Raw genomic sequence first — 22,800 nt, forward strand, 5'->3', positions numbered from 1 at the left:
GACTTCAATGCCGAGTAATCCTCCCTAGTAGACATGCAATATTGCGCGTTATTTGACGTTCGAGCAGTCGTAATGATTAAGCGTGCACGGGAGGGAATACAGGAGTTACCAAGGAACGTTGAAGAGCGGGCCTTTTACGACCTTGTTACGCGTGGACCGGATCACTCGTCCATGCGCGTCGATCGTATGTAGCCGGCGGTAAACCCTTCGAGCTTCGGTGAAGAATACATAGCGCAAAGTAGCAGCAAACAATCGGGAAACAAGTAGTTGGAAAAATCCATTAGAAAGACGGACAGATATTGCTTATGGCCACAAGGTCGAGTCAAAGCAAGACGTAACATGAGGGATTTCGCATTTGATTCAATTTATGCTATGTGACCCTCGCATTCGCGACTAAAGCTTCAGATACAACAGCATGTATGTCCGTACAACGTTCCTGACAAGCTTCCATGCACTAACCCGAGAATGGGTAACTAGGCGTCAGATGGAATGCTAGCACTCACCTCCATCGCTTCACTAGGGGTCACCTCTCCTGATTGCCAGACGCTGGTTACAGTTCCTAATGCCGGCATACATGCAAACACCAAGCTGCCCTTGGCGATGCGTGCTTCGTGCTCAGTAGGATCCAACCAGATCTCCTTCCCCACGACGGACTAACCAGTGGTAAGGTTGAGAGATGGGCGTTCTCTACGTGAACGGATAGACTCACGCTCGAGCACGACATGACTAATCCCAGCATCTCGATACCAGCATCCGCCAGCGCTGCACTTGCTGCGATTGCACCAGACGCGTAACAACTCTCCAGCCCGTCATTCTCAATTATGGTTATGAATACGTCGACGGTAGACTTCGGTAGTAATTCCAACCGTACAGACGGCAGGATAGCCTGGTGTATCTGGACAGCGACGGACCTATCTTCTGCATCCTTTCTACACCGTCAACTTCCGGTAAGCAAGCATAACCTCTAAGCTTACCCGTATAGGCGCTCTACGCTTTTTGCACGAGAACGGTGCGAACTTGACCTCGACATTCAGACGTCCTTTCTCGCTGTATGAGGTATTCTTAGACTGCCGAGGACCATAGCTGCGATTTTGGATAGCCTCAGTTACGATTGACGTATTAATTGGAAAGGGACCATACACAGCACAGACAAGCTTGGTTTTCTCAGTCTCTACGTACGCCGATCCATTGGCTTGATTAATAAGACCAGGCCTTATAACTGATACATCACGGAGGGAAGTCAGAGAGTGTTTGTGTAGTGAGATATATCTACACAAATGCCGCACATATAGGACGTACATCGCCTGGTAGTCTTCCCTGCCGCGGCTGCCCGACTTTCCAGTTCGCGTATAATGCATCATCGATATCATCTTCGTCAAAGACAGGTGGATAGCTCTCTTCCGGCCCATTGATCCTGCGTCGGTCGAAGGCAGCCATGCTGAGCAAGGTTGCAGTAAGTGTGGCAAGTTGCCACAAACTCACACTGGACTTGGATGGCTTACGTAACTGAAGCGCGATCGCATGAAGCTCTCCTTCTCCCTCACCAATAAGTCCAAGCCAGCGGGGGCAGCTCCTCCACTCAAGCCACCTTCCGCGTTCGCCAGTCTTGACGATGATGTGGACGCAGCCCCAACTGCTTCTGCTGATGGGAAGGCCTCAGTCAACAAGAAGCTGGTAGCCCAGAATGTAGGCACCTCCAAAGCCACTAGGAAGAAGATGGAGCAGGAGCAGAAACTGGACTCCTCTGTTTTCGAGTATGATGAAGTGTACGAGAAAATGCAGGAGGCTAAGGCCAGACAGAAGCTGGCTAAGGAAGCCGAGGCCAAAGAGCGTAAAGTGAGTCAACCCTACCCGCACGATGTCCTTCGCGCTCATGACCGAGATTTGGTAGCCTAAATACATTGCAGGGCTACTCCAATCGGCTGCGACCAGGCGCTTGGACCACTTACGCGCGGAAGAGAAGATGATTCAGAGGGAGCGGGAGATGGAAGGCGACGAGTTCAAAGACAAAGAAGCATTCGTTACCCAAGCTTACAAAGACCAATTGGCAGAAGTCCGGAGAGCGGAAGAGGAAGAGAAACGGCGCGAAGGTATGTCTTCTCTAGGTATCCTTATATTCTGTATGTGACAGCGACGGTTCGCATCTGCAGAGGAAGAGAAGAAGAAGAACAAGGGCCTGACCACGGGCATGGTCCATTTCTATCGGCAATTGCTCGAAGAGTCGGAAAAAGAACATGAAGAAACTATTGCAGCTGTGAATGCTGAACAGACTCAGAAAGTCGCCGGACCCTCCATGCCGAATCTAACAATCTCGAAGCCCGCAGACTATGTGCCGAAGTCTGATGTCGAACTGGCCAAGCTAGCGAGTGCAGAAGGGAAACAGGTGGAATTGAACGACGATAATCAGATAGTGGACAAGCGTGAACTACTATCCGCGGGATTGAACCTATCTCTGCCGAATACCAGACGGCTTGGGTTGAAAACATCCACATCGCAGAAGAAGGATGCGAACGGGAATGATGTGCAGGTCCACACTGCCGTTGGTACCGCTGCAAGTCGAAGGGAGATCGACGAGCGGCGGCGGAGGGAGGTCCTGAAACAGATGGAAGAGGAGCGCGAACGGATGGCAAGAGAGAAGGAGCAAAAGGAGAAGGAGGCGACTGCCCGAATCGCAGCCAAGCGGAATAATGAAGAGTCCGTGCAAAGTGCGAGGGAAAGATACCTGGCCAGGAAAAGACAGAGATTGGAGCAGCAGAGTCAAAGTTCGCCGCCGCCCGAGGGCTCCTAGCCCGAATGAAAGTCATTGGAGTAGGATCAGTGGGACCGTAGTATAGCGACTGTATTGTATAGGAACATGTATTAATTCATGGTATCCGAGCGATATCACACACATATTACAGTTACTACAGCATGCGTGAGTCGGTAAAACAACGAGCACCGTGGTATATATACAGCAGGACAGAAGTAGATCCAGTCGGGAGCACCTGCAGCTATGTGAAGGGAGTCCTTATTCGTGCCTATCGCTCCTATCCTCGCCAATGGGAAGGACCATGGCATCGAACGCCTTTAATACAGTGGCTGCTGTCGGCCTATTATCGGGACAGCGGTTGAGCATTTCTCGTGTCAAGCTCGTCAGTTCAGGGATACTGTAACCGGTCAGCTGGAAGCAATGAGATAAGAACCAAATGTAAACGATCCACGCCTGTTGCGATGCGAGACGGACCTTACAGCCGCGGAGAAGGAATACACCCAACGCCCACACGTCAGCCTTGTAAGGATCCCCGCATCCGCCGTTCTCAAGCTCCGGCGCCACTTCCGTACCACGGCCTCCGCAGAGTAGAGGGTTCGGTATTCCGTCAAACCGACGGCTTAATTCATAGTCGATATACCCATAACGTCCATTGCAGTCTGTCAGTAGATTCCGCATGGATATGTCGAGGTGGGCGATGTGATGTCGATGCAAGAACACGACATGCTGCGATACCAAATGTGAGTGCCTTGGCAGGAGTGTGGGCGAAGAAGTGAACACACCTCCAGACATTGTCGGATCGCGCCGAGGAAGGCCCGAAGGCAAGAGGGGGGATCGATCACCAATAGCGAGTGCCATTCTTCCATGGCTATAAATGCTATGTAGTCGCAGGGAACCTCGATAAGGTCGAGGACAGCTAACAGAATGGCTAAGTAAGACCAAGGGCTGGTGAGATGAATGCCGTACGGATATTATGATTCATGGGATCATCTCTGAGAGCGGGAGTTGATAGGTATCGTATGATATCATATTCCCGGCTGAAAAGATGCACAGCTTTCACAATGACTTTCAATCCGTCCGCAAGTCTAACTCCTCTAAAGAGGTTGTCGGGCTGTCAACGACGATGTTAATGAGCGGCAGGGGTCGAGATAAGAGGATTTACGGACAAGGCCTGGGTCGCGGCACAGCGCACTATCGTCGTCGCAGCAGAACGCATGGATGTAGCCTGCTTGGCGGGTTATTGTCGACAGAGTTTCCGGCGTTGCTCCGGCGCATTCACGCCTATAGAGATCCTGCACATCCCTGTAGGTATCAAGGTGTATGCCTCTCCGCTCTAGGAGACGTTGGTACTTCTGCCAGCACGGCGCAAGACGAGTGTTGACTTCATCTTCGTCGAACGAGCCAGAAGTGCCGGGGGAAGATACGGATTCGGTGTCGGACTCGTGCTGCAGCCGCAGCTGAGAAAGCATGGCTGTTAAGTGGGGAATGTGATGGACCAAGAGGCATGGAGAAAGGTTGGCTTAAGTAGCTCTCCAAATGACTATCGGCATCCCGTCAGGGCCAAGCACGGTCGTATACTGCTGAGGGAAAAATCCACCGCGGGAGGAAGTGGCAAGGTAACAGCGATCAAGTTAAAATCTATTAACCCCTCTTGTGCTAGTACAGACCGCCCGTCTGCCTTGATGACTCTGTATGTCTTCGAACTCGGCGTATGAAACGAGAGATGTCCCCGATAAAGCGACGGCGTAGGCGTCCGAATGATCTCCGTGTCGAGGTCCTACTGAACGGTATGAACATTCTCAGGGTATGCCGCCCCTTTTAATCACGTCATGTTTGAAACCTATTTGCTGGCGAGTACTGGCAGACGAGCATCGCAGCCTGAGACACCTGATCCCTTGTGGGGTATGATGAACGCGCGACAGTGGGTAAATCGAGCATAAATAAGGTGATGTTGGGGAGCAGCCGTCACTGACAGGGCAAAAAGACAAGAGCCATGAGCTGCAACTTCGAGCTCAAGGACCGCAGTGGTATTGGGAGAGATCACCTCGTTTAGGACACTTCCAATCTCGGCGAGGAGGACATAACGATAGGGGAATTTGAATCTCCGGCCTCCTGCTGCCTCTGTGGCTGTGCATCTCACGCAGCATGGCTTCCGGGTTGCCTCACAGCAGCCACCGAGGTCGCCCCGTAGTTGCCACACCAAGTCCTCACCCAATCCTACTCTCGTGTAGCTCCCCTCGAAAGTGCTCGACGGCGTTCTAACCAAGGTGCGCACAACTCATGGAGGAAGGCACGAGAACAAAGAAGACTATCTTCGTAGGCGGCTTAGGTGACGATGTTGACGAAGCTGTCCTCGTCGAGACATTTGCAACCTTCGGTACGCCGATTGCCGGACTGCATCTCTTGTCGATTCACTGACAATTCACGCAACCATCAGGGGATGTCATAGAGGTGCAGCTGCCGCAGGCAGCTACGAATCAGTACCAGCAAGCAGGTAGGTACTTGCTCCCTGCGTCGCGTTACGTTCGGGAGTATACTGATTTGCAAGCCTAGAGGCCAAGCATCGGGGGTTCGGTTTCATCACATACTCGTCGGCGGAGGACGCGCAGGATGCCATCGATAACATGGACATGAACGAGCTTCGCGGGAGGGTGCTTAAGGTCAACCTTGCGCGGCCGATGAAGGGTCTCCAGCAGCCGCAAAACAGAGCCAGTGCGTTTCCTGCCTCTCTGAACCTACTGTATCGATGACAATTAACGATATCCCGTCTAGTCTGGGAATCAGAAGAATGGCTCAAACATTATGCAAAACCCTTGGCCGAGAGTGGTGGTACGACGCAGTCGTCTGATTTTTAAATCATATTCTCATTTGCTTTGATGCAGGTGCCGCATTACGGACGACGAGATCCACAAGCAGAGAAGTGTCGGAGCCTAGAGAAGCTGAGGAGGCACAAGGCGAGGCCATGGAGGAGTGAGTTCACAGCGGGGCGAAATGGACAGAGCACGATAGGTCGGTCGTGATTTTAGTTGGCATACAGAGCCGGCAAAAATGTAATGTACAGTATGGCGATAATTTACACGGTGTACACTAGAGATACATACCAGAGCAACTCAGAAAGCGTTCGGTTCTTTGATATCAGTCTCCTCGAATTGTGCCCGAGCACGCTTGATGTCTTCTTGCATAAACAACAGCTCTTCCATTCTCGCAAGTTTCTTCGCATCAGCGGGCCTGGACAGAGCTCGCCGTAGGTCCTCGATCGACAAGCGTGTCTTGCGTGTCGGAGCGAGAGCAGTTTGACACTTGTAGCGGATTTAGATGCCGTTAAGGCTGGAGGTCTTAGCACAACTAGAGCACTCACAACGTCGATGATATACTCAATCAGGATTTCCTCCATCACGTTCACGGTGTCATTGGCTGGGTTCCGATCATCCCCAAACCCGTACATAAGGTTACGAACTACGAATGTCATTCATACCACGTCGTGACAGGATAAAACAGCAGCAAGGCGGAGACTCACGTTCTTTTGAGAACAACCCCTTGAGATTGGACTGCTTCCTCGAACCCCGCGAGGACGTAGCCCCACCGCTGTTCGCCGCTGCAACCGTTCCCCCCTCGCGAAAGGATGCAGGCGTATATGACGTGAAAGTGGTCTGGCGTGGAGGGGCAGCTGCTGTCACCGGCTGAGGCACAGTGGTAGCTGGCTGGGCCTGCTGTGAACTGGTCGCTGTCGCTGCAGGCGCGGCAGTTTGTGTGGCAGCTGGCTGCGCTTGTGTTGGTTGTCGTTGGGCTGCATTTGCTGCGTATCCGGGTTGCGGAGGAAAATAACTGTATGGGTAGTGCCAGGACCCGTATGCATATGCCCCCGGGGTCTGATACGACGTCGTAGAGTATGGACTTGGCGTTTGAGGGTGCGGGTAAGCACCTGGTGTACCAGCGGGATATGATGCGTAGGGATAATGGTGCTGCCCTGAAGGATGGGGGTACGGAGGAGGATAGGACATTTGGGCAATTGGAGGTCCAGTTGTTGCCACTCAGGCGTTCGCGCGAGCTTCCAGAGCGTGAGAACTCCAACGTAGCGCACCACGGCATCCTACGAATCGCTTCACCCCTGGGCGTCGGCACCTGTACATGTTCTCGTTCCCCCAACCCGACATTCAAGGTCATCACCTCGCACTCGTTATGATACAGTCTACGCCGGAGAGTCTGATCATATAGCTATGAGCTCTCTACTCAGACCCCAAATATACAGGCGATGTCATCAGAATAAGCCCCTCCATATCGCGGCCGATAAGATCCAACAATGGGCTCAGTCTGTCTCGAGCAAGCAGTTGACAGTCTCGCAGACCCTAAGTTCAGATCACATTTCGGATCTGTATGTGACTCTACCTACCAGAGATGGTACGGCGAGTCCAAGGCAACTTCCTGGCGACGGGCAGAACCTGGGATACGGCCACCATCTTGTGTTCTTCCACGCTCGTAATCCTGAACGGGATCTCCGCTGGGATGGCACGGATGCCGACTTCTGTCCTCCTGAACCGTACACGCGACGGATGTGGGCGGGGGGCAGGATGGTGTGGAAGAAGCCTTTGGTCATCGGTCAGAAAGCTGTATCGACATCCACAGTCGGCTCTGTAGAACATAAGGGTCTGGAGAAAGGCAGTCCAATGGTCTTTGTAAGACAGAAGATCGCCATTCAGCAGGCTGGGAGCGACGAAGTATGCATTGAAGAGGAGAGGACTCATGTTTACCTGCCTACTACCACTGGAAAGAGGGCGTCTAGGCCAAAGCTAGGTGCGTCGTGTGCTAGCGCGTAAGGAGCTGACCTCACGGGCAAGCCAACAGCAGAGAAACTGCCGCCCTCTAGTTTCTCGTTCACTTATACTCCGAGCCCCACGACGCTGTTCCGCTTTTCAGCCTTGACGTTCAATGGCCACTATATCCATCTTGACAAAGATTACGCTCAGCAACGAGAAGGGTATCCGGGTCAGTGCATTAGGCTAGACGAGTTCTCCTCTACTGACTCCTTTTTTGCTACAGAGCGGCTGGTTCACGGGCCCTTGACCGCGTTAATGATGCTAGAGACTGCGACCATGTATAAGCAGGGTGCCCAGTTCCTGGATTTCGAGTACCGCGCTGTTAGTCCGCTCGTGGTTGGCCAACCGATTACTCTTCAGGTCGCAGAGAACGGGAATACGACCATGCGTTTGTGGGCGGAGGGGGCAGACGGAGTAGTTGGTATGACGGGGACGTTGTTATATGCCTAGATAATGTTGTTGGCTCGACATGAAGCGTGTCAGGATTGCACCAGGATATATAGGACAGATAGAATAGCTGTGAGAAACCACAGCTTGTGCGAGGGAAGATCGACGCGTCCCACGTGAAACGTCGCGTCAGAACGCGGTTGTGGCTTTGCTCTGTTGACGGTAAACGGGACCACGTGACTCCGAATTTACAACTCCGCCACCCCGCCATCCTTATAACGCGTCGCGTCGCGCTCTGCTCTTACCTCAACCTTCGCCTTCGACCACTATCACCACCACCCCCCGTAGCCTCTGAGCTTACCTTTGCGTCCAATACAGTGCGTACACTGCTCTCTCTTGTCGAACTTCTTGTTGATATTCGTCAACAGTTACATTCTCCAATGGCTCCCAAAGTAAGGACCTTGCCACATTCAATGGATCTCAATTGCTTACAAGGAAGCGCTTCTATAGCCCACTTCCACTGCTTCCAAGGCTCCTGCCTCCACCACCGCCAACAAGGCCCCAGCGTCCACAGCCTCCAAGGCTCCTGCTAAGGAGGGAGGGGCGAAGGCTGCCAAGAAGACCGCGGGGAAGTCCAAGGCTGCCCCTGCTGATGGGGAGAAGAAGAAGAGGAATAAGGCTCGCAAGGAGACCTACAGCTCTTACATCTACAAGGGTAAGTAGCGATTCGCATGCCACCCCATCCGCCGTCTGATGCACAGCTGCATCTAGTGTTGAAGCAAGTCCACCCCGACACTGGTATTTCGAACAAGGCTATGGCTATTCTCAACTCCTTCGTTAACGACATCTTCGAACGTATTGCTACGGAGGCATCAAGTAAGTTGCTGTCGCCGGAGTTCGCAGCTGTCTTTGACCGTTTCGTCCAGAATTGGCTTCGTACTCCAAGAAGTCAACCATCTCGTCGCGCGAGATTCAGACTGCGGTCCGCCTCATCCTCCCAGGCGAACTTGCCAAGCATGCTATCTCTGAGGGAACGAAGTCTGTCACTAGTGAGTGTTCCGGTTCAATGTACAGGGTGTTCAGATTGTTGATGGGCGTTCGCAGAGTTCTCTTCTGCAACTGCAAAGTAGACCGTTGTTCATACTACATGATATTGTACATGTCTAATATCTCCCATTTTATCTGTACAATAAGGTCCTTGTGTCTTATGTTTTGTCTCATTAGTCGGGATTGCAATATATAGGTCGAGACGAAAACACCATGAGGAATATTTGAATGAATGACTAGAAGCCTAACGCCAGGGTCAGCAAAGTGCCTTACAAGAGGGACACGAAGATAGCCACCATATTTCATTCCTGCCTCCTTCCTATTCCGCCTACCCTGAGCAATTTTCTCCTCCAATGCCTTGCGATTTGAATAAGCCTCCGTAAGCAAGGTCGACAGCTGATGTCTCGAGCGAGCACGACCACCTAGAGCAGCACCCTACGCAAGCCAGGATATTAGTCAAATGGACTAGAGCGAATACATAGTGCGCACCTTGATATTCATCTTCGGAGCAGCGGGAGCCTCGTCCCCACCCTGCGTCAACCTCTTCTTCTCCTCTCTTTCCTGGATTTCCTTCTTTGCTCTCTCCATCTCCGCTATAGCGTTGACTTCCTGCGCTTCCTCCTCGTTCAGACCTTCGAATCCCTTTACTTGACCCTTCTCCAATGCCCGTACGTGAGCGTCGTACTCGCGCTTCCACTTGTCGTAGAATTTCTTGTAATAGTCCGGGTCGTAGGCTGCCCACTGCCCAGTAGGCGTCAGGTAGTAGCCAGGGTAGGGATCTGTTGGCGTTGGCTCCGGGGGGACGAAGTCGTCCACCTTGGGAGCGGATGAGATGCCGGTAGGAATCTTGGGGAGAGGAGAAGGTTGGGATGATCCTAAGGGTCCAGCTGGAACCGGGGAGACTGTGTCACGTCGTGAACTGCTTGATGAACCTACACAAGTATGAGCTCGTATATATAGGCTACAGATGGAGCAAGATACCTAGGGAGAAGAAATCCACTGCAGGGGCGGCGGACACTCTGGGTGTAGACAACACCTTCGGTGCGGTTCGTGGCGGCCCTTCGGTTGAGATGTTTGGCTTCCCCTTCTGCAGAGATACAGGCAGAAACGATATAGAAGGTGCACTAGGAGCTGCAGCGGACGATTCCGTCCCAGCGTCCTCGTCATTATCATCAGCGGTCTGGTCGGTAGAGTCGGTAGCTGAATGACTAGACGTATTGAACACGAGCCCGGGGCCGTGTCCACCTCCTAAGACCCGTTCTTTAGGTGGTGGTAGCGGCACCTTCTGCTTTGGAGCTGGTAACATTGACAAGAGCTTTGACGAGCCCGCACCGCTCTCCAGGCGAGGCTTCTTGGCCAGGGGTTTATCCTCGTTATCCTCGTCATCATCGTCCAAGGTCGGAAGGTCGATGGTAATCTTCTTCTTCTTTTGCGTCGATTTGGCCTTGGGAAGAGGCAGTGAGAGTCCGCTGCCTGTACCCTTGGAACCAGAAGCCTTCGCGTTAGCGGGAGGAGGAAGGTTCAAGCCAGAGGTCTTCTGGGGCTGCTGCAAATGTGCTTTAGCAATGCTTGAAGCAACTGAGGCAGAAAAAGGCCCGTCAAGCTCCTGGTCGGTCTCGTTGTCGCTGCCATAGCCTTCAACGCCGAGCATGTCTGAGAGCAAGTGGGCGGAGTGGACAAGTCCGTATTTTGGGTTGTTTGGTGTGGCTCAGACGCGTCTCAAACCTTCGTGAGGCGCTAAGTCCCTCTGCATCTTCCTGGTTCTCCTCCTTCGGTCCATATCATGTCTTTTTCTCCTGCTCCACCACGAAGGTCGACGCGCCAAGTACACTCCCAGCGAGCAGCCCGATCCCCCTCCCATGGTTCTACACGTCCATCCAGGCCTGGAAGCAGCCTGACCGCGTCGCGTCGCGCCACACCCGCGGGTGCAGCAATGTCACCAGACAGACTATCCTCAGTTGCAGATGATGTATCTATGACTTCTGATACGGACAGAAGCAGAATATCGGTCGATTCGATGCTGCGAGCTGAGGGCGTCTTCGCCAGGTCCAACGAATTAACCGCTATCTTCTATGCGAACCTACCCGTGGAAGTCAAACAGGTCCTGAAGAACGCGGACTTTTATAGGGATGCGTATTCGGGAGACGTTGACGCATCGACCGGCTTTGCAGTTGTCGCAACAGCCCTAACGTGCTTCGTGTGGCAGCATGCACAGGTATGTTTCGTTAACCATGGGTAGGTGTAATACAACAATTCTTCCTAGGCTTTGACAGGCACCCCAACATGCTATATCTTCTCCTGCCCACCCGACCTTGCTCTGGGAACTACGCCGCTGCATGTCTTAGTGCCCTTCGGCTCAGGCCGTGAACCAGGATTAATACTCATCGCGTCTTCCGGCGAGATTCGATTCTGGGATAGCATTGCTATTGGACTTGCTGGTGGAGAGCACTATGTTTCCATCCAGCTGAAACTTGCCTCTGGAGAGACAGTTACTACCCTGACCAGATCAGACGTGAGTGCCCCACGCCCCTTCCGCGGTGAAAGGTCTTGGTTTTAATGCTGATGTCCTGCGGCAGGCTGTCACATATGTCGCTTCAACATCCAGTGGACGATTGCTACGGCTAACAGTCACATCCTCAGGCTCCAAATATCATATTTCGCACCACACATTCTCCCGACCCGAGTCAGCGCCCGGCTTTTCTCAGTATTTCTCCTCCCTTTGGACCCCACCGACAGTCCCTCAGGCTGAAGGTGGCTACGTAAGCTCAGTTGCTTTGGGCAAAGGTGACGAGACGGGCAGGGACGTTTGGGCCTTGGTAGATACTCGGATCCAGAAGTGGAATATGACCGCCGAGGACTGGGAAGAGCTTGTATTTGACGAGGATGCCATGGGTAAAATCCGCACTGCTATTCGCCGGACGTCTTGGTCGAATATCCCTCCAAGAGATATTGACCTTGATCTGGAACTCCTTGACCTGGCTGTCGAAAAGTAAGGACTACTTGTTTCCGTGCCTACATACGTTGATTTCGTAGGTCAGGGAAACTGGTGATACTCTGCTCATACGCCGGCACAGAATACGACCTTGAAAGGAGCACATTCCCCCGCCGAGTATATTTTGTCGCGCATGTAACGCTTGTTGGGGAGACTCTGACCGTGGAGAAAGTTGCCATTGTGCCATACCAAACGGTATGCTAATCTTCCCTCAGAATCGCAATAGCTCGAAGTGATGGCCTCGGTTTAGACTTCCAGCTCTGGCGCTCCAATGCACGCCAGAATGAAGTTGTTGGCCAGCGGTGAATTGATGGCCGTCCAGTTTGGTGACGCAGTTGCATTATGCGCGAGAGGTCGTTTGCCATATCTCACACTCTCAAACATGCCACTAACTTGTCCTTTGAAGATACGGCCTACCGTGATCGCATCGCGTTGAAGTCCGCCACCGATCGTACTCTGGGCCTCGGCGCTGTAGAACACGCAAGTGAATTACTGATTATGACTGCCACGACTATCATGAAAGTGATGGTCGACATGGAGCAAGTCAATGAATTTGATGCCGAGTACGTATGTTCTACTGCAGAAGGTCTGCGATTCATCTGAACCCTTTGTATAGGACAGGTGAAGCGAACATCATCAAATCCATTATGACTCAAGCTGTCCTCTACGGATCGAATCCTGAGGTAGCGCTTCCGGGTTCTGAATGTCCGTTAAGTTCCTGAGCCGTCGCCTTTAGAATCCTCTTAGCTTCAGCTTCCCTCCTGATGTCGACGAAGGGAGCCTTATGTCTGGAGCAATCCAGCTCAGCGAAAGCATTCTGGGATCAGGTGGGGCGTAATTCAAACTCTAGGGCTATCGCCTATCTGACGCTCACTAGATCCTACTCTTGTACGACCAAATGTCGATATGCAGGCGCAATTATCGGGGCGCGAGGAACTACTGGGCTTCCTCATCCAGTTCATTAATGATAATGCCGTCTTGCCCAAGGTGTGCCGGTGTATCCTAGCTGCTACTCGAGTCCTGACTCACCATACCAGGTTTCACAAGCGTGCCGGCAACAACTCATGAGCAATGCGCAGAAGCAACACGCCGCGCTCGAGCTCTGGACAATGCTTAACAAGTTCCAGTCGTATGTGCGCTAGTTACCAACGCTGAATATGCCCTCAAACCCCTCGGATATAGTGCTGGTCTACACCACAGTGTGCTGGCGGAAGGCATCCGAAATTATTTCTATGACCTGAACGAAGAGCATCACGACCCAGATCGTGCCTTCTTCCGCAGCAAAGTTGCAGATCTAGGTCGGCTGATGGTCTATGTCATGGACGTCACTCGGAGATCATCCTATGAGATGAACAGGAATCTCTTGGGAGCTCTGACCGAGGCAAACCGGGTTGTATATGTACGTTTATGACCTTTCCTCCGGTTGCTGCGTTCACAACGTCCGCTATCGACTTGCTAGATGGTGCTGGACTCAGCTATGGCCTACCGCCGACAGCACGGGGCGACTTACGGCGTCCAAGAGCCTATGTACAACCCGTGGACTAGCGCCCCGCCTATGATCGATATCCTCTTCGAGTTGTTCAATATGACAGCGAAGATAGTCGAGGCGCCCACTGCAGAAGTTGGGTCTGCTGCTGGGTATACCAGGCAAGAACTTAGAAAGCAAATCCCGGATATAGGATTCCTCCTATTCGCTTGTATGACGGAGAGAACGCAGTGGCTTCAGAGGTAGGCATGCTGTGGTATATGCTCCAGCTTGTATAGGGAACTAACGGCGGTGACTTTGGAGTCCTGTGGCCGCTGACCAGCCTGGGAACGACAAGGAGAGGATGGACTTGGAAGAGCGGTTCACGCAGTCGAGGCCCACCATTCTCGATACAATACGTATGCTTCTGTGCCTCCGCGACCCTTGACGGTTCTGACCAGCATCATTATCTACAGGACGCATAGGGTATCCGGACAAGGCATTCGCTCTTGCAGAGCATTACCACGATTTGCGGAGTCTGGCATCGCTGTGCCACAAGGAAAAGGTGTATCCTCCAGAAGAGAATCCATACGCTGATAAAATCCGAGCATGCCTGGATCGTTTCCGTGAAGCCTTTGCCATAGAGCTCTTCCAGTGGTATGTGGAAAACGGTCGGTCCGCGCTGTATCCCTCTGGTCGCCTTGCACTGACAAGCCGTGGGCTTAGGAGAGCTTCGGACATTGTTCGCTCAGCAAGAAGAATACGGAGACTACATCGACCTGTACTTCTCGCACCGCCCGAACCCTGCCATATCGTGGATCAAAGACATGGGCAAGAGTAGATACGGGGCTGCGTCGCAAGCTCTTCTGTCGGTGGCCAAGAAGGAGAGTACTCTGGAAGTCAGGCATGTGAGTTGGTCCGGCCTGGTACTAAAACGTGTACTCTCTGATGCTCCGAACCTGCAGTTGATGCTGAGTATCGGCAAATTGTCGCAACTGGCTCGGCTTCATGAGCCTGAAGCGTCGATTGATGAGGATGTGCTTAGCGGTCTGTTCGAAAAGGTTCTTAACGTAGCTCCGGACCTCATGCATATCCTTTTAGCCTTCCATGACGGCCTCGACTTTATCAGCGTGCATGAAAACCTTCGCGACAAGTTCAAAGCCATCCTGTCGACACATCACGGCAAGATGTCGCTAGACGCACAGGTGGACATGATTGCGCGCGTGACCGCGAAATCTCTCGCTGGTCGAAAACCTATATTACGAGTACGTTCTGCATATTCTTTCTAGTCTCGGGTATTCATCATTGCCCAGGTGTTCAAGGACCTCGTCCGGCAGCTTCTGCAGGGGAAAGCATTGAGTGTCGAGGATATTGTCGATCTGCTGACCTTGAAGGATAATACCGCGCATGAGATATACGATTATTCGACTGCGCTACAGATCTTGAGCGAAGCCAAGGTAAGGGGACGTTGTCAAGTTCGTGGATGACACTCATGATTTTTGGTGTAGGATTTACCCGAGGTCAGAGTACAAAATGCCATGAGGGCCGTATGGAGAAGGATCTACAGTCATGACGAGTATGCCCTTGCTTTTCAAAGAGATGTATGCATATTGATACCGAACCCCTCCAGCTGGGATGCCCTGAAGCAAACAAGTGGCCTCTCCGATGACGAGGTCACCGACCGGCTGAAGGACACGGCGCTGTACATCACGCTCTGCGCGGTCTACGGAAACGGCGGAACCGCGGTCCTCTACCCGACGTCGTGCGCAAAGCCCCCGTCGAAAGAGGTTATCGCGGCGAGGTTCCCGGGGATGGACCCCGACGGGGTCGACGCGCTCGTGGAGGAGTACAGGCAGGAGGGAGATGCGATTATCAGCGCCGGCATTGAAGAGAACGGGATGTGGGAGCGGGTGATGCATTTAGTGCAGGCCCGACAGAGCGAGAAGGCGGACGTGTCCGGGAATACGGAAGGGGATGTGTTTATGGAGGACTGATGGCCCCCTCCACCTAACTAGCAAAAACTCTGCGCCCGGCGCCCACACCTAAGCACTGCAGACCCCTTGTATTTTTATTTCCATGTTGTGATTATCATGCGTCCGAATCTGCGCCCGCGCCGGAGAACTTGGCTTTGAGTTTGGCGTACTCGAGGCGGGCGGCGAGGACGATGCCGTCCCAGTTGCGCCGCCGCCACTCCGCGGTGTACTCCTCCTGCCGCGCGGACTCCTGGTTGAGCCATTGCTGGTAGAAGTGGGTGAGAGCGGTGTCGCGGTCGGTGGGCGTGCTGGAGGAGGGGAGGCTCTGCAGGATGGTGGCTTTGGCAGATTCAAACCGGAGGTTGCTCTATTATAAAGAAGTAGTAACCAGGAAATGAAGGTAAGCCTGTGTGGGCGAGAGGCCAGACATAGCGCACGCACGTCTGTCCAGAACGCATGGTTGAATGCGTCCGTCTGCTGCCTCAGCAGCTTGTACTGCAGCTCGAGGTCGTGGATGCTCGGCTCCGCGGTCGACACGTCGGGGTCGGAGAACTCCCTGAGCGAGTACGGATGGCGCAGTCTTGGGCGTGGTTTCGCCTCGGGGGCGGGAAGGGGGTCGTCGTAGTAGACGGGGCGCAGGTTGGAGACTGGGTCGGGGGGCCCGACGAGGTCTCGAGCGGAGGCAGAGCAGTGGATGTGCCGCCTTGAGCAGCGGGCCAGCGGCGCAGAGAGGCGTCGTGCAGAGGACTGCATCGGTAGTCTGCGTGAAGCTGCTGCAAATGTTCTACGACAACTTGCGCAGGGCTCCGGAGGTCCGGGCCCGATCTTCCGTCGTCAAAACGCTGGACAATGAGCAGCACACAGTCGCTCTCTCCTCCCCCCGCCCCCGTGGAAGTCAAGAAACATACAGTCAGCCTGAATATCTGTGCAGGTTTCTGTCACGGGTTCTACCCAGCATCAACTTACCCCACCCGTTGCAGACAGAATACTCATACTATCATTGTGCAACTAATTATCCAAGACTCGAGATTCCTCTAATTTGTTGGTATACATCAGGGCTGAGATGCCGCCCATTCCTTGCCTCCAATGACCCTACCCTGCACATAAACCCTCGAAATGTTCCTATCATCCCCACAAAACATGAACGCCTCCAGCATCCTCTCCAAATGCTGCTCCTTACTCATCCCCATCCCCCTTTCAATCCCCAGCGCCTCGTCCACCTCGACGCCCCACACCGCCGGGTTCCCCGCCGCGCTCGACACGCTCACCAGCAGCGCGTCGAACGCCTTCCCCGGCGCGAACGACCCGACGCGCGCCTGCAGGTCGCACACCTGCGCGCCGCCGAGCGTCGCGAGGTGCAGCAGCGCCGGGATGGGCAGCTGCTTGTTCGCGAGCGGGCTGTGGTTTACAAACAGGTGGTGGGGCACAGCTATGGCGTGCCCCGGCTGGTGTTGGAAGGAGACGACCTTCGAGGCGATCGAGGCGTGCTGGATCGCTGCGAGGATCGAGGGGGAGAAGCCGCCTGAGACGTCTGTACCGAGGCCTACCTATGAATAAGATAGCACCGGTTAGAATAAATCATGATACCTATTCGGAGGTGCTCACTTTTATGCCCCGATCAAGCAGCTCGCCAACTTTGCAAATCCCGCTCCTTAGGTTGAAATTACTCGTAGGGCAATGGCTTATGCCACAGCCCCTCTCCTTCAGCAGCGCTATTTCCTCGTCCTCCAAATGCACCGCATGCGCAAGCACCGTATTATGCCTCAGCAACCCGTGCTTGTCGTACACGTCTGCGTACGAGCTGCACTCCGGGAACAGAGACTTGGTGAACGCGATCTCGGACAGGTTCTCGGAGATGTGCGTCTGGATCCGGAGCGAGCGGTCGGAAGCCGCGATCTGCCCCAGGGAGGTGAGCAGCGGCGAGGTGCAGCTTATCGCGAAGCGCGGGGTGAGGATCGGATGGACCAGTTGGGAACGGTCCGTGTCATGCGCCGGTCTGGGGGAAGTGAGCGGAGGCAGGCCCCGGATGTGCTCGAGGAGTTCTTTGGTGCCCTGCACGGATGCCTCGGCGGAGGGTTCGACGTAGTTGTCGGGCGAGTTGCGGTCCATGTTACATTTCTGACGGGCGCAGACGGGCGGTCTGACGTTCAGCCGGATGATCTCCCCGTCGGTGCATAGTGCAGGGGCTCACCTACCCCTACGAAGGCCCTCTGACCTAACGAACCGCTAAGAATTCGTATGCGGGGAGGAGAGGGTCAGATCGGCACTCACCGTACTCGTGGATGATATCTGCGAGGACCTTGGTTGCTTCTACATGCAGGGTGCCGTAATAGCAGCAAGTGGTCGTCTGGCGACGGGAGAGAATCAGTTTGCCGTTAAGTTTGGTGATGGAAGGAAAGACGCACGCCGGAATCAATCACTCTTCGGACGACGGTCTTGTAAGTGTGCCTGGCAAAATCCACATCGGAGAAACGGGACTCCATGGGGAACGTGACGTTCTCGAGCCAGTCGAGCAGTTCATATTGCTGCCCCCTGGGACGGCGTTGCCTTCAGCTTCAGTACAGCAGCGGATGGACGGAGCATCGTCACTCACGCTCCCATGTTCGGAACCTGCGGTGCATGCTATTCCGTAACGCTCCGCTGATTAGTGTTCGCTCCGCAGCGGAAGAACGAGCGAAAGCGCACCGTGTGCGTATCGATGAAACCCGGCATCAAGAACTCGCCCTTCTTGAGCTGCACGACCTGGACGTCGTCTCCCACCAGGCCCTTCCGGGCCATGACGTCCTGGACGAGGGCGTCGGGGACGTGCGGCTCGATCCAGGCGATGTCGCCGTAGGGGTCGACGCATAGGAGGGCGTGCGGGAGGGCCTGGTAGGAGTGGAGGTCGAGGGGGTTGACGAGGGCGCCGTGGAAGACGGTTGTGGATGAAAGGTGGGTGCGGGCTGCGGACATGTGTATCTGGTTCTGTGGATAGGAGGCGAGAAGGGCTATAGGAGCTCCGAGGAACGCTGCTACTTGGTATTAGTCTGTCTTGTAATGAGACTGCTGATAGCGTTTCAGACTCCGCTCGCTGTGCTGCCTTGTCGCTCTTTCGTCCCAATGTTCGTCGGCAACGTAGTCGACGCTGGATGCAATATACAAGGACCTACAGCGGCCTACAACTCTTGTCGCCGTCCCTGCGCGCGGCCATGCGTTCGCACCAATACCCTTCACAGTGACCGGGCTCTATACTGGATCAAACCTTCCTGGGGCGCGGTCCTGGCCTGAATACCTTGTCATCTATTGGCAATTGCTGTGAGCGCCAGTATCCACAAGCATATGCCCTTCCCGCCTCGTGCCCAGGCAAATCAGTCCTCCCACATCTAGTGTCACTCCAACGGTATATATACGCGTCCCTGTCGAACACTATCCGGGGCTCTCGGCGTTCAGAATTGTAAGCAAAGGCACTACGTCTACTAATAGTCGGTTTGAGAGCGTCCGAGTAGCTTATTGTCAGTGCGCCCGTCCGGACGCTGGCTGGCAGCGCAGATTGATTGCAGCCGGATCTGCGTGTGAAGGAGTCGGGAGGACGCGGCGGTGGCGCGCGCGGTTCTCCTAATGAGACGCGTTCATTGCGACTCGGGCGACGCGTCTTGACGCGTCTTATTAGGTGTACACGCTCCCGGGCGCTGCTCGACGCGTCGAGACGCGTTCTGAAGACGATTACAGCGCGTAAATGGCGAGGGGGCGCGTCGCTGCTGTCGGCACCACGCGGCATCGATAGTGAGCTCTGCGCGAGCCGCATCATGATTACTCGGTACGCTAGCAGACATGGCCTGTGAGCCCGGCGGTCGTGGCACGTCTCTCATGCGCTGCTTGTCTTGCGCCATGATGACGAGGGGGGGACTGCCCCCCAGGCTTAGCGGCGACAGCGCTAGGCACCAGTGGCCGGAATAAAATCAGGTGAGTAATGGAGGGTGCAATGACGACATGTACCAAGAGCCGGACGATGAGCCTGATGAGAGCAGCTAATGCGACAGCGAAGACGGTCTGTACGAAATCGCGGGTGGCATCGACGTCGCATGGAAGCTGGGGAATGATGAGGCGTATAATTACGGACGCGAAAGCTGATTGCTCGGGAAGGCTGTCGCAGGCAGCGTAGCTTGTCGCGACGCTCAGGAACGGCACAAGACGCGTCGATGCGCTGGCATAAGAACCGTTCCTCGCACGCTGTGAGACCGGATGACGTCGGGCCAGGCGCCCTTTGTCGCTCTTCGGCGAGACACAAACTCTGTCTTGCGCGGTTTCGCAGCGCGCATAAAATGGATTGTTCCGTCGTAGACAAAGGCATTCTTTGCCATTGAAACGAAATGAAAGTCGCGCAAAACCCGAAGAGAAACGAGCGCCTCTGCGAAGGCAGCGTCCGTTCGATATAGGTGTGATTTCAAAAATGGTGGCAGTTCCCGCACTTCACATACCTTCACATCTCGAATTTATATATTCACCTTCCCACCTCCTCGCCCTGCATCCCTCCTCCTCCTGCAGCTCTGCCAACGCAGCCGCTGTTCCCTCCGTCCCCCCCAGGCTTGTCCCAGCCACCGTCCCCGACGACGCCCCCGCCCGCGATGCCCTCCCTCCGCCGCACCATCTCGTCCCCCTCCATCCGCGCAGCCCGCTCTGCACCCTACCCGTCGATCGGGAGCGCAGGCGCGACGCGCACGCACGGACACGTCCCCCGACGCACGTCTGGCTCTGAAACGGCCAGCCGACGCGTCTTGGCCGATATTGAGTGGTGGAGAGTCCTCGACGGCCAACGCGAAGTTGACGCGGACTCTCTCGAGGACGAGAACCGCGACCAGACCCAGGACGACGCGCAGGAAGCGGCTGAGGCTCCCATGGACGTGGCCCCGAGCGACGAAATGGCGAGGCTGACCATTGGGTCCCCCTCCTTGTCTCCGCTTGCGGTGGCACGCGGCTTGCCGGTGGACAACTCGGACGTCGTGGTGAGCTCGACTCGCGTCTTTCTGATATCTCATATTGCTAATCCAGAGCTCCAGCCAACGTCTCCCGTGTCTGACTTGCCCGCCGTACCGCTGGCAATCGCTCCCGTCACTCCCCCTCACGGGCGTCGCCGGAACACTCTTCAGTCCTCGTCTTCATCGACAGAGTCGACTCCAGAGTCGTTCCGCTCCCACTCGCTGGTCTTACCAGACGTTTCCTTTGGGCCGCTGGCATCCGGACAACCTGACCTGATCCCTCTTCGTTTACCCATGTACCCTCCCGCGGGTCTGAGGCCACCGCCCCTGTCCAGTGTACGGTCCTTTTCGTACAACGACCTGGACTGCGGCAGGTTCTCCGACGAAGGCCTGCAGTCTCCTACTTTCCCTGGTACGGGAGGGGCTGCATTCGCTGACCCGCTCTTCTGAGTGGGGCATGGGTAAACGTTGTCGGATGCACGGGGTTTTGAGTGAAGATTTGGTTCTTCAGTCAAAACGGACTGATTGCGTCTTGTCCTGCAATTGAATCCACCAACCCACTATGCAAGAGGATGGGAATGGAGCTTTGTTGCTCCTTAAAACGTATGCATAGTTGGCATTCTCCCAAGGTATTTATCATCCTGCAGTTCGATGACCGCCGTGATCTCATCCATTCCTGCCTTTGACAGGCTACCCCTACACATCACCATCTTAAACCATCTACCAATCTCGCTTGATTTCTTTTTGTTCTCGCAAGCATTCCTCCGCTACCCACATCTACCACGGCTACATCAGCTACCGCCACTTCTATCGAACCGCATCCTTATAGTCCTAATCCGCCTTCAAAAGGGTGGCACCTGCATCTCGTTTCGAGGAAACTGCCGTCATTCACGTCCAAAATGATGCTCACGGCAGAAACGACCTTCGACTCCTTGCATACCTCACGTTGACTCGTTTCATCTTGTGTCTTGCTCTCCGATCCGAATCAGCCACGTCTTACACTTCACGACCCTGCTCGGATCTGTACAAAGTTCCCTCACGAAGACTCCTCCAGTACCCCCAGCCCGGTTCAATTTGGGTTCGTTGCGGCCTAGACGTTTTCTTTCTTCAAGGGTGGCTCATTGGAGCGAATTATTCCCAAGTGTCATCCACGGTGGGAGGCTCGTGCGATTCACAGTTATCGTCGCGGGTCCCTTAGCGTTCTTCAACAGCTTCTCTCATCTCTCAAACGCAATTGTAACGCCTAGACATCCATGCATCTCTTTCCATTACCGGTGTACACTCCCCTTCCCGAACGCAATCTTGCTTTCCGAATCCTGTGCCTCGTATCTGAATATGCAAACCATTTTTCTGGCTTTCGTACCGCTTCTCTGATGTCTGATTACTTACGACTTTCACGACCGCCTTCTTATCGTGTACCATTCTCTGTTCCTTACTTGTACCACCGCCGTCCCGACTTCCCGACTTCCCCTGTTCGGCCATCACGTCGACGTCCTGCGGAATGTGTTTGTTGTAACGTACAATTCGCGGTGTTCACGTACTTGTCCTTGTACTATTAGTCACTCTCGACCGCTGCTCGCATAAATAGCAGATAAATGGTCATACGTCCTCTCTCGAAGGTGATCGATTCTGTCCGAAGGATATCTGCCATTCATTAGACTACAATCCGCAAATGGAGAGATGAAGAAACTGCAGCTTCTTGATGGTACAGCAACGTAGTACTCTACAGTCGTTTGCATATGAAACCGAAAATCGGGTTTCCGTGAGCATTGTTTGTTCGAGCCAAATATACCCATATGCAGTAATGCGAGATGGCTTCTTGTGACTGTGTGACTCTGTAGACTGCAGCCCGCCCTCAGGCTGACAAACTAGGCTAGTGCATATTTCCGATACAGCATAGGGAAGTCCAGGCTCCTAAACCATCCGTCCTTAGCGTTCTCGCTCCTCCTTTACTAGGGCGCACGTGCAGTGTTATGTAATACAAATCTATTTTTAATTTATTACCGGATACAGAACGAACAAGAGGAGGAAACGCTATAGGACGGCTGGCACAAATGTCGTCGCCGAGATCCCCGAGGCTGACTAAGCGGACGGTGGCTGAAGCCTTTCAGCAGCGGTCGGCGGGCCTTCACGCAGCCATTTGCAACTTATTACCTTGGGATTTACCGCTCGGGGTACTTTATAGCAATGTAAAAATGTCCTGACTGAATGGTATACTCATGCAATGGTTATCAGTAGTACCGAAGGCTGAATATCCGGCTGAAGGGGCATAATGGCTATAGACAAGCCCCTCTGAGCGTCAGAAGTATACCAAAGGTATTTGCATTGGTCTTAACCCATTTTAGCACCCGTTTATATGTGTTCTGAGTGAGCTCGACGAGGTAAGTGTCGAGACGCTCTCTACATCGCCCGCCGACC

At 54.1% G+C, this 22,800-nt stretch overlaps 13 protein-coding genes across 13 annotated transcripts; 6 read left to right on the top strand and 7 right to left on the bottom strand.

Annotated features, from left to right (window-relative positions):
• Positions 1-341: 341 nt before the first annotated feature.
• On the bottom strand, positions 342-1,437 carry GLOTRDRAFT_72517 (ribosomal protein S5 domain 2-like protein; the record flags this gene model as incomplete). Its single annotated transcript, XM_007865308.1, has 6 exons — positions 342-454; positions 504-653; positions 710-925; positions 975-1,083; positions 1,141-1,219; positions 1,287-1,437. The coding sequence occupies 6 exons, from the start codon at positions 1,435-1,437 to the stop codon at positions 371-373; spliced, it is 789 nt and encodes a 262-aa protein (XP_007863499.1). The 3' UTR covers positions 342-370.
• Positions 1,438-1,521: 84 nt separating this feature from the next.
• Positions 1,522-2,887, top strand: GLOTRDRAFT_57089 (uncharacterized protein; the record flags this gene model as incomplete). Its single annotated transcript, XM_007864853.1, has 3 exons — positions 1,522-1,836; positions 1,892-2,090; positions 2,151-2,887. 3 exons carry the CDS (start codon positions 1,522-1,524, stop codon positions 2,786-2,788), a joined length of 1,152 nt encoding a protein of 383 aa, XP_007863044.1. The 3' UTR covers positions 2,789-2,887.
• Positions 2,888-2,908: 21 nt separating this feature from the next.
• Positions 2,909-4,218, bottom strand: GLOTRDRAFT_137018 (uncharacterized protein; the record flags this gene model as incomplete). The annotated part of the gene is made up of 5 exons (XM_007865309.1): positions 2,909-3,160; positions 3,224-3,475; positions 3,532-3,665; positions 3,716-3,860; positions 3,916-4,218. 5 exons carry the CDS (start codon positions 4,216-4,218, stop codon positions 3,008-3,010), a joined length of 987 nt encoding a protein of 328 aa, XP_007863500.1. The 3' UTR covers positions 2,909-3,007.
• An 811-nt stretch (positions 4,219-5,029) lies between these two features.
• Positions 5,030-5,604, top strand: GLOTRDRAFT_35766 (uncharacterized protein; the record flags this gene model as incomplete). Its single annotated transcript, XM_007864664.1, has 4 exons — positions 5,030-5,126; positions 5,187-5,243; positions 5,303-5,461; positions 5,522-5,604. The coding sequence occupies 4 exons, from the start codon at positions 5,030-5,032 to the stop codon at positions 5,602-5,604; spliced, it is 396 nt and encodes a 131-aa protein (XP_007862855.1).
• Positions 5,605-5,901: 297 nt separating this feature from the next.
• GLOTRDRAFT_9823 (transcription initiation factor IID) lies at positions 5,902-6,318 on the bottom strand (the record flags this gene model as incomplete). Its single annotated transcript, XM_007864593.1, has 3 exons — positions 5,902-6,048; positions 6,108-6,205; positions 6,267-6,318. Coding segments are annotated over 3 exons (297 nt in total), but the record flags the coding sequence as incomplete, so codon positions are not given.
• Positions 6,319-6,882: 564 nt separating this feature from the next.
• Positions 6,883-8,092, top strand: GLOTRDRAFT_72529 (Thioesterase/thiol ester dehydrase-isomerase). Its single transcript, XM_007865310.1, has 3 exons — positions 6,883-7,540; positions 7,592-7,732; positions 7,787-8,092. Exons 1-3 carry the CDS (start codon positions 6,967-6,969, stop codon positions 8,011-8,013), a joined length of 942 nt encoding a protein of 313 aa, XP_007863501.1. The 5' UTR covers positions 6,883-6,966; the 3' UTR covers positions 8,014-8,092.
• Positions 8,093-8,253: 161 nt separating this feature from the next.
• GLOTRDRAFT_57097 (histone-fold-containing protein) lies at positions 8,254-10,463 on the top strand. Its single transcript, XM_007864854.1, has 9 exons — positions 8,254-8,327; positions 8,379-8,402; positions 8,461-8,665; positions 8,722-8,826; positions 8,877-8,999; positions 9,055-9,241; positions 9,294-9,432; positions 9,487-9,929; positions 9,979-10,463. Exons 2-6 carry the CDS (start codon positions 8,391-8,393, stop codon positions 9,078-9,080), a joined length of 471 nt encoding a protein of 156 aa, XP_007863045.1. The 5' UTR covers positions 8,254-8,327; positions 8,379-8,390; the 3' UTR covers positions 9,081-9,241; positions 9,294-9,432; positions 9,487-9,929; positions 9,979-10,463.
• GLOTRDRAFT_126767 (uncharacterized protein) lies at positions 9,171-10,648 on the bottom strand (the record flags this gene model as incomplete). Its single annotated transcript, XM_007865311.1, has 4 exons — positions 9,171-9,233; positions 9,271-9,432; positions 9,487-9,929; positions 9,979-10,648. 4 exons carry the CDS (start codon positions 10,646-10,648, stop codon positions 9,171-9,173), a joined length of 1,338 nt encoding a protein of 445 aa, XP_007863502.1.
• A 187-nt stretch (positions 10,649-10,835) lies between these two features.
• GLOTRDRAFT_57100 (uncharacterized protein) lies at positions 10,836-15,622 on the top strand. The gene is made up of 20 exons (XM_007864855.1): positions 10,836-11,212; positions 11,261-11,509; positions 11,574-11,986; positions 12,031-12,184; positions 12,240-12,342; positions 12,396-12,552; positions 12,606-12,672; positions 12,726-12,816; positions 12,867-12,976; positions 13,027-13,118; positions 13,172-13,388; positions 13,449-13,717; positions 13,779-13,873; positions 13,931-14,125; positions 14,181-14,362; positions 14,420-14,501; positions 14,556-14,719; positions 14,768-14,911; positions 14,963-15,030; positions 15,085-15,622. Exons 1-20 carry the CDS (start codon positions 10,931-10,933, stop codon positions 15,446-15,448), a joined length of 3,498 nt encoding a protein of 1,165 aa, XP_007863046.1. The 5' UTR covers positions 10,836-10,930; the 3' UTR covers positions 15,449-15,622.
• Positions 15,543-16,180, bottom strand: GLOTRDRAFT_72537 (uncharacterized protein; the record flags this gene model as incomplete). The annotated part of the gene is made up of 2 exons (XM_007865312.1): positions 15,543-15,794; positions 15,869-16,180. The coding sequence occupies 2 exons, from the start codon at positions 16,178-16,180 to the stop codon at positions 15,543-15,545; spliced, it is 564 nt and encodes a 187-aa protein (XP_007863503.1).
• Positions 16,181-16,479: 299 nt separating this feature from the next.
• On the bottom strand, positions 16,480-18,379 carry GLOTRDRAFT_126770 (guanine deaminase; the record flags this gene model as incomplete). Its single annotated transcript, XM_007865313.1, has 7 exons — positions 16,480-16,974; positions 17,033-17,545; positions 17,623-17,642; positions 17,699-17,774; positions 17,833-17,959; positions 18,021-18,049; positions 18,113-18,379. 7 exons carry the CDS (start codon positions 18,377-18,379, stop codon positions 16,480-16,482), a joined length of 1,527 nt encoding a protein of 508 aa, XP_007863504.1.
• Positions 18,380-19,984: 1,605 nt separating this feature from the next.
• On the top strand, positions 19,985-21,185 carry GLOTRDRAFT_114739 (uncharacterized protein). Its single transcript, XM_007865314.1, has 3 exons — positions 19,985-20,409; positions 20,464-21,011; positions 21,072-21,185. Exons 1-2 carry the CDS (start codon positions 20,032-20,034, stop codon positions 20,830-20,832), a joined length of 747 nt encoding a protein of 248 aa, XP_007863505.1. The 5' UTR covers positions 19,985-20,031; the 3' UTR covers positions 20,833-21,011; positions 21,072-21,185.
• Positions 21,181-22,098, bottom strand: GLOTRDRAFT_114740 (uncharacterized protein). Its single transcript, XM_007865315.1, has 2 exons — positions 21,924-22,098; positions 21,181-21,876 (listed from the first exon to the last, which is right to left on the bottom strand). The coding sequence occupies exon 2, from the start codon at positions 21,862-21,864 to the stop codon at positions 21,607-21,609; it is 258 nt and encodes an 85-aa protein (XP_007863506.1). The 5' UTR covers positions 21,865-21,876; positions 21,924-22,098; the 3' UTR covers positions 21,181-21,606.
• Positions 22,099-22,800: the final 702 nt, after the last annotated feature.

This window comes from Gloeophyllum trabeum, assembly GCF_000344685.1.
Source record: "Gloeophyllum trabeum ATCC 11539 unplaced genomic scaffold GLOTRscaffold_00003, whole genome shotgun sequence".
Lineage (NCBI taxonomy): Eukaryota > Fungi > Basidiomycota > Agaricomycetes > Gloeophyllales > Gloeophyllaceae > Gloeophyllum > Gloeophyllum trabeum.